The following is a 12,759-nucleotide window of genomic DNA, read 5'->3' as shown; positions in this document are numbered from 1 at the left end:
GTACCCGAGTGTTTCATCTTTTATGTCTCCCCTGGGTTTTCTCTAGTTTTTCTATCACTCGCTGAGAGAGGCCGTTACTCTCTCCTGTGCTGACCGGGAAAAACTGTGTCTTTGACCCTTTCTTTCTGTCCATCTTTGCTTCATGTCTTTTCAGGCTCTATTAGATGGATACACATTGGTGTTACGTCCATGTGAATTGGTCCTTGTCTCGTGATGAGATGTTTCTGTTTACCCCTAGTAATCATCTCTGGAAGTCCTGATGTTCAATGCCAGATGATATGTTGATTGTATCTGAATAAACCTGGAAAATGAAATGAAATAGCCACACTAGCCTTCTTATGCTTACTGTCTCCATGCCATATCATTTTTTCATTCATTTCTTTTTCAGCTTATGTATGTCTTTATATGTAAAGTGGTCTTCTGAAGGCAACATGTAATATGGTTTTCTTTTCTTATCCTCTCTCTCTGAGTGCACCATCCCGAAGGACAGGCCATTGTCAGGACAGAGAAGGCAGCCATTGCAAGGAAGGGAGATGGCCCTTACTGAGAAGCGATCATGCTGACACCCTGAGCTTGGCCGTGGGGCTCCAGAGCTGTGAGAAATAAATCCTTGCTGTTCAGACACCGCCCCCACTCCACTCCTCCCCCCCCCCCCGGAGGTAATTTGTTTTATCAGTCTGAGCTAAGACATCCGGAAAGGTCAGGGCTGAAAACTCATATTGGGTCATCAGAGGCATGTAGGGTAGAGGCCCAGATGGAGAAGGAGACAGACTCTGGTTGTCTCTGGTCCTTAGAGGAGAGGCAGACAGAGACAGGCAGTGGGTCAAGATGGAGAGTAGGAGGGTGTGGTGTCCTGGAAGCCAAGGAAAGAGGGGATTCAGGAAAGACACAGTGAGGCCTGATGGGTCAGAGAAGCTGAAGATGAGGAAGAGGAACTCGGAGATCATGCTCCTAGCCTGCTGACTCCCTGTCCCCTCTCAGCACCCCCCCACCCCACAACACACACTTTGGGACAGGAGTCCCCAGGCCTGGGCCAGCGCCAAAGGCAGGAATGTCTGTGCCTACCCCAGGCAACAGATGAGATAGGTTGAGAGGAGCCCTGTCCTTCCCCATGGACACTTTAAAGCAATGGCGCTGTGATCCATGGCGCCCTTGGTGACCTGGGCCCCAGTGACCCGGCCCTCCGGAGCCTGCCCTGCTCCAGCTTCCAGAGGACCCTGTCACCCGCGGGGTCACATGCCCTAGTCTGAGACACCCTCTTCCCTCCTGGCTCCCCAAAGTGATCCTCTCGAGTCCCCACGACCCCTATGTATGCCAAGCACTGTGCTGCCCCTGAAGCCGAAAGGCCTGGGGCTGGGCCTTCTTCCTTTGGGCAATTGAGGATTAAGGAAGATACAAGGCATTTTTGTAATCCTGGGAATAACACCGGTCCTGGGTCATGAACAGAGGGGAGCTGAGGAAACACTCAGATATTTTACTAACAGATAGGACCACTGGGTGTTTCCAGCAAGAACATTCCTTGGATCACAACCATGATTATAAACTGCGGACTTTATTTGCTGTGTATGCCCACAGATGGACCATCTGGATGAAGCTTTTCATGTACGACCGGTAACCACTCAGATACATGACCTTGTCTCTAGAATACTGTTCAAGCCCTAAGACAGGCTACACAAGTTAGGACAAGGACTACAAGAACTATGGGAAATACTGAAAGAGCAAATCATGGTCTTTGGCAGAAAATAAAGTTAATTTTGAATTTGAGCTCCCTACCATTTGTAATATAAGAAGAAAACCAATCCAAAGCATTAGCAATATCTCAAAGTATTTTTAAAGAGGATTCCCAAAGAAACCACATATTAACAGATAAAAAGAGAAGGGCATGTGGGTGGCTCAGTCAGTTAGCCTCTGTCTTCCACTCAGGTCATGATCCATCCTGGGATCGAGGCCTGCTTCCTGCTCCGTGCTCAACGGGGATTCTGCTTCTCCCTCTGCCCTTTCTCTCTCTCTCTCAAATCATAACATCGTAAAAAAGAGAAGAAAATCCAAATCTGACCTTCAGACACTCTTGTGTGAGTGGCATGGAAAGCACATGTGCGTGTCTGTGAGCCATTCCAGCACAGCTCAGGACCACAGGGGCACCCAATGAATATCAAAGCCTTGGAACAAAGTTGTCTCCCAGCTGCTTGGGTTGTCCCCCTTCACTGGCTCTCCATGGGGAAGGCAGGATCCACCTGTACATACACCCCTCACACAAAATCGCGGCAAGTCTCACAGGAGCAATCTCACATTTAATTCCGATAAAGCTTAAAGTGGCATCTACATAAATGAACATGCTTCTGAGCAGAACTCTAAGAGTTACAGACCATATTGCTCTTAAACAATAAACCACATTTTCTTTATATTCTGCAGTAAACCACCACGCTGTAAATTACCCAGAGTCCAAGACCTAGATGGACAAATTCTTACAGTCAATATAGAGAACACTTACTATCTTTCGGTGTGAGCCCACTGCCCCACAGACAGACAGACACACAGACACACACACACCTTTTTGTTGTTGAACAAAATTCATGTCTAATGGCCAGAAAATATTATTACATTTCACAGCTTTAACTGGCAGTAGCCCTCAGGAGTAGATGGCAAGCTCAGACTCCTGAGCTTCAGGTCCAATCCCTAAATTCAAAAGCTGGAAAACAGATCGTGATCTCGGCACAAGGTCCCTCTAGATCTGGCCAAGCTAAATGGTCCGGGGTGGGGGGGGCAGTGTGATGGGGAGGATGGGTGTTGGGTGGGGTATCCACGCCTGGTCTGCAAAGGGAACTCCCAGAGGGACTACGAGAGCCACAAACTCTTGGCTCCCCAGCCCCGGGGACACCATCGCAGCAAGAGAATGCTCTACACTAGAGGGGTAGGGTGGGGACCCTATAACTCTCTCTCCCCCAACTCCGGGTCTCTACTACTCTAAACTGCTGTGGGCTCCAAGGACACCGAGTTCCCCTCTAGAGGGACATCGGCCCTGGCCCCCACGCTGGAGACTGCCCTACACCCCAGCACTCAGGAGTAGAGGCCAAAGGTGGAGGGAGACACTTCTGAATGTAGTAGGGGTGTGCATTGTGTAGGACACGAGAAGAGAGCACTGCTGAGCCATTGAACATTCCTTACATCCGGAGAACCAGCACCGGGGCAGGGGTGGGTCTCTTGCCTGTGGGTCTTGACCCTGTCACTCATCACACAACAAGGTAAACCATTTTCTTCCCCTTGATGTTTCTGGTCTTCAGCCCCAGATACCGCCGGCTGTTCTTCTCTGGCTGCCCATACAGCATGTTGACAAAGAACTCTGGTTCATCTTCGTCCCTGGGTTGGAAGGTCAGAAACCTAAACATTGCTCTTAGCTTGCGACACAGATAGGTCATTGCTTCCGCTTCGTCTGATGGTTCCTCATACACGGGCTGCTTCATTTCCTCATAGGCAGACAAAATCACGGCCTGAAACAAGTTGATCAATATGCAGATCATCACCAGCATGAAGGATGACAGGAACAGGACCCCCAGAACCCTGTTGTTGGAGAACTCGGTGTTCTGAAAGGCTGAAACGCAATAGGAGAATATCGTCTGCGTAGCATGAATCAGGTTACTGTAGTTCCACTCGTGTTGACCAAACACCAGGTAGCCAAATGCCATGTACACAAAAAAGTACACGGACACCACCAGGGCCATGTGGCAGATGCCGGGAAGGGCCGCTTGAATGGCCCTCTGAGCCAGGCGCACGTCATAGAAGATTCTGGAATACCTGAGGGTCTTCAAAATGGTCAGAAATAACAGGAAACCCAAAATGATCCTCATGGCGTGATCTACTTGAGAAACCGCATGAAACGGAATGAAATCCTCAGGGTGCGACAAGTAAAAGCGAATTATGCCAGTGGCCAAGAAGTGCTTCCTAAAGAAGAGCACAATCAGCACAGTAAATATGCATTTTAGAGCAAAGTTGAGCAGATTGTACACACTTCTCACGTACGAGGCCCTTTCTTGCATGATGATATAACCCTCATCGACCACATAGGCTAAAAAGAAAATGAGAATGGCCACATACAAGTAGATTTCTGCCGAAGTCTCCCTGTCGAAATCAGCAAGCGAGAAGGAGTGCACGGACAGGCTCGTGTTCACAACTCCTAACTGAGACGCCTCAAAAACGACAGAAAAATGCTACAGAACAGACTGACGTCTGGGTTGAAGGTGGTCAGCTCCAGAATCACGGCCCACGTGTTCTCATCAAGCCACTCGCTGCTCTGGAGTTCCCTGAGCCTCACGGTGGAATTAAAAGGCTGCTGCTCTGGGAAAAAATAGAACGCATAGCCTCCCCGACCCATAGGTGTGTAAGAGTCCGTGGGAGACATACCCCCAGATCTTCCCTGGAGGCTTGTAAGTAAACCCATTGGTATTCTTATCCTCAGGCCTCTTGAGAACTTGGTTCCAAAGGCCAGAGTAGCTTCTGGTGTCTTCCGGGTCAGTGCCATAGCTGGGATGACAATGGATTTCTCTTCCCATGCTGGTTTGGGCAAAGTTGGCAGGCAGGCAGAGTTTATCGCCAGGTCTTGCCCTCACCTGCCTCAGCAGTGGAAGCCCCAGGATTTTAGAGGAGCTGTCGGGCAGAAAGGCTGGATTCGGGTCGTTGTGGACCAGGGGCACCAGCACGCTGTTCAGCCACCTGTAGATGTCCTCCAGCTTGGTCACCGAGCCGAGATCCACAGAGAACCGATCGCGAACAAACTGGTTATAGTAAAAGCTGTCCGTGTGATGCAGGAGGGCGACGAGCCTCAACAGGAGGGCTAGAAAGATGAAGTGAGTCAGAACGTAACACAGGAACAGGAAAGCCCTTCTCTTAATTGCCTTCTTCCTCTTGAATATTAGGATTTCGTCTTCGGTGAGGGGCTGGTACATCCTCGATCTTCGGAGCTCCAAGATCTGCTGGTGTCGCCTTTTTCTTTCTTTCCGGTTCACCGCGCCCTGAAGCTCGATCTCAATATAGCAGTACTTGCTTGTCCATGAAAGGTTTTTACAATACTTGGGCCGACCAGCTCTGAAGCCTGACAAGAGTATAATTTTGCATGGCTGCTCCAGCAAAACAGACAGACAGAATGAACAAAACGATGCAAAGAGCCAGTCCATTGACTCTTCATAGCTATAATTCAGTCCATAAAATATGATGAAGAACGAAGATATACTGGACGTGACGAAAACCAAGAGCCACGCTCCATAGAGGCAACATGGAGGCAGAACGACCCTGCTCTTCTCCTTGAGTTCGACAGGACCTGCTTGGGAAGAAGGCTCTGTAGAAGCCACAAACTGATTGTTATTTGTGTTTGCGTTACTGGCATTTTTTGTTTTGTCCCTGCGTGCGTGTGACCGTTCTCTGTCCTTTCTTTTGCTGGCGCCCTATCGTAGTGAGCGCCTTGGCAGCCTTCGGAGCTCTAGGTCTTTTCCCAGTTGGAGGCTCCGAGGCCTCCTTGGTAGGTGCATGAGCACTTTCCTCAACGTGCCACTTTTTCAGAAATTCCTCCCAGTGTACATGTTCTTGCTCCAAGGAATCACTCCGGGGAGATACCGTTTCTAGAGTCACACGAGGTTCCCTCTGGGAGTAGGTGAAGAGAAAAATGATCAACATTTGCAGAGGGAGTGTAATTAACACACTTTCCAGCCCTATCATCATTGACCTGACGTAGCTCCCGTCTCCTGACGCCATTTCGTCTGCTCTGTCGAGATTAAAGAACATAATATTACACAGAAGGGAGGCCATCAGCATTGCCAAACAGCAGGACAGTCTCTGCAGCCGATTGAATGGGCTATCAATGATAGTGGAGAAAATGGAGAACCACAGGTGATCTCTCCCCATCCTGTAAGCTGATTCTATCAGGAAATAGTCCTTTCTGTTGATAGGCTGGTCTGGGTCGGTAACACGAAATGTTCTGTCCAAAGAGGTGTCAATACAAAGCCATTCCCGGCATAAAAACAGCCAGATGTGTCGGCTGAACAGATTTTCTACCTTGACTCTGCTTAGATACCAGCTGGGGGATTTGCCCTCATTGTTGTGCCACACACGAATGGAATGGATGTCCCCCAAGTCCCTTTTCGTGGTTAGGAGAAAAGTGTTGATGCCTCCCCGGTAGAGGGTTGTAAAATGCGGATGGCTAAGACAATGCACATCGCTGGCACCATCCGTTCCCATAAGTTGCATGAAGACATCGGCCCTGGTCCGGGCCCAACAACGGCCTCCCGTAAAAAAACAGTCACAAGGTAACACACCTTATCATATGGATCATTGTCAAGTAGAATTATCACATGTAGCCGAAGATACTGATCTGTTTCATCTCTCAGCAAAGCCCAGAAAGCTAGGATTATGTACATCAGCATAATGAAAAGTACAGTGACGAGCGTCACATAGTTGCGGGTAACGCTGGTGATGACCTCCAACCGAAGATCTACAGCATTAGGAACCACAATCACGTTGGCCGTCAAAAAAGTGGGTTTGCAAGTGCCTGCTGGCTTGTTGTATTAGATCCAGCTGCCGCCGGACCCTCCTTGTCCTTTGGCAGATGCAGTGCACTCTTCGCCACGTGGTCCTCTCTCCGAGAACACAGGTATCTTCTCTCCAATCGCTCTGGATCCCATACATGTCTAGGCAGTGAGCGCTGAAAAAAGAGCGATTCTCACGAGCTTATCATTGGCTGCCAGGACAAAACGAGGTGCCTGCAGAGCTATGACCAAGGTGCACTCAGGCGAGCCGCCTCGCTGAGCTATGACTTGCAGCAGGGACGCTGGAAGGCAAACCACGCGGGCCTCCCTAACGGCACAGGCTGAGTCAAACAGGTCACTCTGGTTGGTCATGGGAGGGAAGTCATGGGGCACAAGGAAGGTGGCGACCAGAGCAGTGGGGGTAATTTCACTGCCAGCGTACACCAACACCGTGAACAACACGGTCACTTCGGTCACAATGTGGACCAGCAACTCCTTCACTACACTGCTGTCCACCTCAACCCTAAACTTCCCTGTCGTCCTTTTCAAGGACTCATCAGCTCCCTCGGTCTCACTCTCGGGTCCCACTGTGAGGTTAAAAAGCTGCAAAGCTCAAGTTTTTTCTGGCGATGTACACTTCTGCTACATCAGGCATGATCTCGACCACGTCGCCGTCAGGTGTGGTTCCTGTCATCCTGAATCCAACCACCTCTGCCGAACAGCTTTCCTGATCATTCATCCAAGGAAAGGGATCATCTGCAAACTCACAAAACATGGTGGAAATTGGAGCGTTTTCAGATAAAGTAGGTATATTGCTCACATTTACCGTCGGATGAAAATAATTGCGACTGCTTTTCTCATTCATGAAGATATCAGTAACATCCCAACTTTCAGTTTTCCTGACATACACGTTAAGGCTGGAGGCCGTCATTGTGGTGGTCTCGTTCCCTGGCACTTTACCCTCCAGTATTGTGTCTGCTAGTGATTCCAACACGTAGAAAGGCTCATCAACCACTTCATAGCTAACAGTCAGTTTCAAGATATTAGACAAAGTTGTTAATATCCCAGTGCTCACAATTTCTACTTCTTCAGAGCGAACGTGTGCATCATTCTGTCGAGACTGCTGTAGGGCTCGATTTGCTAACCATATCCTCACTGTGGCCAGTTTCTGAGCCAATCGAGTGAATCCAGCGGTCGTCTGGGTTAATTTAGTAACACTCATGACTACCTGGCTAATTTCCACCAAAGTGCTATTGGGAAGAATGAAAGTCTGGTTGACAAGGTATTCCTGGAGTCTGGCTTTGTCAGCTTCCAAACTTAATTCAGGTTTCATGATATTCAGAACAGAAGCTGCTATATATATTAAATAGCCTGCAGGTAGAAATTCCTGGCTGTCAAGCAAAGTAGATAGCGATGAATTTGGTCCCATGGTGAAATTGAATAAGCGATCGAGCACGCCCTTCGCTGAGATTTTATCCGTAGGGGCATGTACGGTTGCATACAAAGTCGCCTGAGAAAAAGCTCCTAGAGAGTCATACACCTGAACAAATATCTTCATCGCATAACGATTAGCCAACACACCCACGGGGAGAAATGAAGGGGGCGATGTGGATTCATTCCCCAAATACAGGATGGCCCCCAAGGTGTTCTGTTTCACAGAACTGATCTGACCAAAACCATACAAATCAGAGACTACCATTTTGTACGTAAGTGGGATGTTCTTATCCTTAAAATTATGGCACCGGATGACAAACCTGGTAACAAAGGCAACTCCTGTAGCTGGATTAATGCTGCACTCTCCGGTTTCAGGGACATAGTTAATAACAAACGGGTGCTTCAAGTCCACGTTATGCCCACTCCAACTTGCTAGATGCACAGAAGCCCAAAACTTAGCTTCAGGAAAATCCTTCAAAGCAAAAGCTTTTATAGACAAATGAGCCCCATTCCTTCCTGTTGTGGTGTGTTTCACCCAATCAAAGTTTACCTCATCCCCTAGTGATGACAGAATCGACCATTTATATGCATCCTGGCTTGTTGAACCAGTTGTGCAATTGAGAAACAAAGAAAATCTGGCTGGCTGAAATACCCAAAACGGCATCACAATTTTCAATACACGAGATGTATGCTGCGGGGGCGGGTCCTTTGAGCACGTGTACCTTTCTATCAACATGGGCTCTCCTATCACCCTTGTGGATCACCATTCTGATGAAATACACACCTCCACCTTTCAGTGTTCCTGGCTGAAGTGTGAGGACAGGGCCAGAGGCCTCCTTCCAGTTCAGATTAGTCTGCTGTGGGGCGCAGACGCTGTTGCTCATCACTGTGATTTTATATCCCTGGTAGTTTTTTGGATCCGTGGTACAGTACCAAGAAAAACGGAGTCCCTGCGAAGGGTTGTCCGAATCTGGATCCGACGACCCCGTTCCATCCAGAACCAGCTGATCTGTGAATTTGATTGTTCTGTTGGGACCCCCAGGAATAACTGCTTCTAGGTCACTTCTAACGATGCTGACATACATGAAATCTGAGGCCGAGGCCTGAGGCCTATTTGGATTCATGTAGACATCGACTACGAATCTCATCACATACACCCCCCAAGTTAAAGATTTTGGAGGGATATGTAGAAATGTTGGTACCCTCCCTGATTTCGAGATTGGTATGTCCAATGGTCTGTGCCACTGGGGCAGTTCATGTACCGAGTGGACGGAAAACACCTGCCAGTACGTAACGACTAAGGTGGAGTTCGCACAGTTGTACTTGTAGGTGGCATTGAGGGTACCCTCCATCTTCCTGGTCAGCACCAAGGGTTCACCATCTTTGTTCCTGTTGATCTTCACCATGGTGATCTCACACGGCGCCTCTGGGGATACCTGGCAGGACACGGAAGACTGGATGGCTTGAGGCCCATCCGAGGTGAGAGCTTCCAGGACAACAGGCGTGGGCCCATCCGTGGGACACTGCGTTTGGGCCACGAAGCCCGCGGAGGGGCGAGGCCCGGCGGCCGGCAGGTCGGAGGTGGAACGGCGGGGGCGCCGAGGGCCGGCGGGCCGCAGCGGCACGAGCCAGAAGGTCCACTCCGGGCGCCCGGGCGCGCGGGGCAGCGCGGTGCGCCACAGCAGGGACAGCCGGCCGCGGCGCGCAGACAGCCGCAGGTGCACGAGCGCGGGCGCGGCGGCCAAGCGCGCGCGCAGCCGGACGCGCAGCAGGACACAGAGCGGGCGCGCGGGGCCGCGGGGCAGGCAGAGGCGGCCGCCACCGGCCAGGATCACGCCGCCGCCAGGGGCCGCGCGGGGCCGCAGGTGGACGCGGGCGCTGCCGGCCGGCTCCCCGAGGCCCGGGGCGGCCCTCCAAGCGCGCAGCGCGGCCGCGTCTCCGAGGGCTGGGCCGCGAGTCCAGGCGGCTGGCGAGGGGCGGCGGGCCGAGGCTGCATCCGGGCGGCGGGGTCCGGACTCTGGTGTGGCGGTCGCCCGGGAGTCGGGGATGGCAGCCAGGGCCCTGCCAGGAGACGTGGGCCGTGGAAGGAAGCCTTGACTCAGGGCCAGGCCCAGGCCAAGAGTAGGAGAAGGAGAAGCAGGGTTCTGGGCCGCATAGCGCTGCCTGCCTGGGCACCTGGGCGCCGCTAACTCAAGGGTGGGGTCTGTCTAACCGCCACAGGGGCCTCGTGGCCTGGGGTGGGTGGGGGTGGCGCGGGCCATGGGTCATGACCCTGGAGCAAGGAATGGGTGGGCTTCCGGTGTCCCCTCCCCCTGCCTGCCACGATAGGCCTCCAAGCAGCAGTGCTCATGGAATTAAGGGGGCCAAGGCTCCTAACAGCCTGGAAAGTCCTCCCCTTAGCTGGCATCCCCTTCCCCTGGCAAAACACCACAGTGCTGTGACCTCCCTGAGAGCCCAGGCTTTCTGATTTCTGATTTGATTGTGACTATGGTTTTCTTGATTTGCTTTTCCGACTTTCTTAGGATGAAACCCCTAATCCTTGGCTTTAGATCGTCTTCATTTCTCTAGAAGCATTTAATGCTGCAAATGTCCCACCAAACACTGCTTAACTGCCTCCTGCATGCTTGCCTAGTTTTGTTATCATTCAGTTTAAACTATTTCTACTTGCCCCTGATAGGGTTATGAACCCATCAGTTCAAGTGGCTTATGTAATTCCCCAGTATTTGGAGTTTGTGTGAAATCTTAGTTATGCTGGTTTCTAACTTAAGTCAGTTGTGGTCAGAGAATACATTCCATCTGATTGGTGTGCCTTTGCATGGACTGAGACTTGCTTGAGAGCCCATACAGTAGTGTGGTCTACCTTGCTGTATGGTCCTGGTGCCCTTTAAAACAAGATGTGTCTCCCATCATTGGGTGGGTTATCCTACAGACATCAACTAGATCAAGAGAGTGGGTACCCGAGTGTTTCATCTTTTATGTCTCCCCTGGGTTTTCTCTAGTTTTTCTATCACTCGCTGAGAGAGGCCGTTACTCTCTCCTGTGCTGACCGGGAAACTGTGTCTTTGACCCTTTCTTTCTGTCCATCTTTGCTTCATGTCTTTTCAGGCTCTATTAGAGATGGATACACATTGGTGTTACGTCCATGTGAATTGGTCCTTGTCTCGTGATGAGATGTTTCTGTTTACCCCTAGTAATCATCTCTGGAAGTCCTGATGTTCAATGCCAGATGATATGTTGATTGTATCTGAATAAACCTGGAAAATGAAATGAAATAGCCACACTAGCCTTCTTATGCTTACTGTCTCCATGCCATATCATTTTTTCATTCATTTCTTTTTCAGCTTATGTATGTCTTTATATGTAAAGTGGTCTTCTGAAGGCAACATGTAATATGGTTTTCTTTTCTTATCCTCTCTCTCTGAGTGCACCATCCCGAAGGACAGGCCATTGTCAGGACAGAGAAGGCAGCCATTGCAAGGAAGGGAGATGGCCCTTACTGAGAAGCGATCATGCTGACACCCTGAGCTTGGCCGTGGGGCTCCAGAGCTGTGAGAAATAAATCCTTGCTGTTCAGACACCTGCCCCACTCCGCTCCCCCCCCCCCCCCCCCAGGTAATTTGTTTTTATCAGTCTGAGCTAAGACATCCGGAAAGGTCAGGGCTGAAAACTCATATTGGGTCATCAGAGGCATGTAGGGTAGAGGCCCAGATGGAGAAGGAGACAGACTCTGGTTGTCTCTGGTCCTTAGAGGAGAGGCAGACAGAGACAGGCAGTGGGTCAAGATGGAGAGTAGGAGGGTGTGGTGTCCTGGAAGCCAAGGAAAGAGGGGATTCAGGAAAGACACAGTGAGGCCTGATGGGTCAGAGAAGCTGAAGATGAGGAAGAGGAACTCGGAGATCATGCTCCTAGCCTGCTGACTCCCTGTCCCCTCTCAGCACCCCCCCACCCCACAACACACACTTTGGGACAGGAGTCCCCAGGCCTGGGCCAGCGCCACAGGCAGCAGGGTCTGTGTGCACCCCAGGAACAGACGAGATAGGTACAAAAGGAGCCCTGTCCTTCCCCATGGACACTTTAGAGCAATGGTGTTGTGATCCATGGCGCCCTTGGTGATCTGAGCCCCAGTGACCCGGCCCTCCGGAGCCTGCCCTGCTCCAGCTTCCAGAGGACCCTCTGGCCCGCAGGGTCACATGCCCCAGTCAGACCTGCTCTTCCCTTGTGCCTCCCCAACACGCTCGTCTCCAGACCCCTCTGCCCCTACGTATGCCAAGCACTGTGCTGCCCCTGAAGCCGAAAGGCCTGGGGCTGGGCCTTCTTCCATTGGGCAATTGAGGATTAAGGAAGATACAAGGCATTTTTGTAATCCTGGGAATAACACCAGTTCCGGGTCATGGACAGAGGGGAGCTGAGGAAACACTCTGATTTTCTAACTAGCAGATAGGACCTCTGGGTGCTTCCAGCAAGAACATTCCTTGGATCACAGCTACGTTTATATACTGTGGACTTTATTTGCTGTGTCTGCCCACAGATGGACCATCTGGATGAAGCTTTTCATGTACGACCGGTAACCACTCAGATACATGACCTTGTCTCTAGAATACTGTCCAAGCCCTAAGACAGGCTACACAAGTTAGGACAAGGACTACAAGAACTATGGGAAATACTGAAAGAGCAAATCATGGTCTTTGGCAGAAAATAAAGTTAATTTTGAATTTGAGCTCCCTACCATTTGTAATATAAGAAGAAAACCAATCCAAAGCATTAGCAATATCTCAAAGTATTTTTAAAGAGGATTCCCAGAGAAACCTCATAT

The 12,759-nt window shown here is 50.6% G+C and overlaps 1 protein-coding gene across 1 annotated transcript; it reads right to left on the bottom strand.

Moving 5' to 3' along the window:
- Window positions 1-2,143: 2,143 nt before the first annotated feature.
- On the bottom strand, window positions 2,144-11,457 carry LOC101688275 (polycystin family receptor for egg jelly). The gene is given in 10 exon segments (XM_004775467.2): window positions 2,144-4,199; window positions 4,202-4,360; window positions 4,362-5,375; window positions 5,377-6,279; window positions 6,282-6,518; window positions 6,520-6,699; window positions 6,702-7,112; window positions 7,114-8,589; window positions 8,591-10,007; window positions 11,444-11,457. Coding segments are annotated over 10 exon segments (6,780 nt in total). The 3' UTR covers window positions 2,144-3,230.
- Window positions 11,458-12,759: the final 1,302 nt, after the last annotated feature.

This window comes from Mustela putorius, unplaced genomic scaffold (assembly GCF_011764305.1).
Source record: "Mustela putorius furo isolate JIRA1106 unplaced genomic scaffold, ASM1176430v1.1 tig00000738_pilon_pilon_pilon, whole genome shotgun sequence".
Taxonomy (NCBI): domain Eukaryota; kingdom Metazoa; phylum Chordata; class Mammalia; order Carnivora; family Mustelidae; genus Mustela; species Mustela putorius.
Note: the sequence above shows the minus strand (reverse complement) of the source record. Positions and strands in the feature narration are given on the sequence as shown.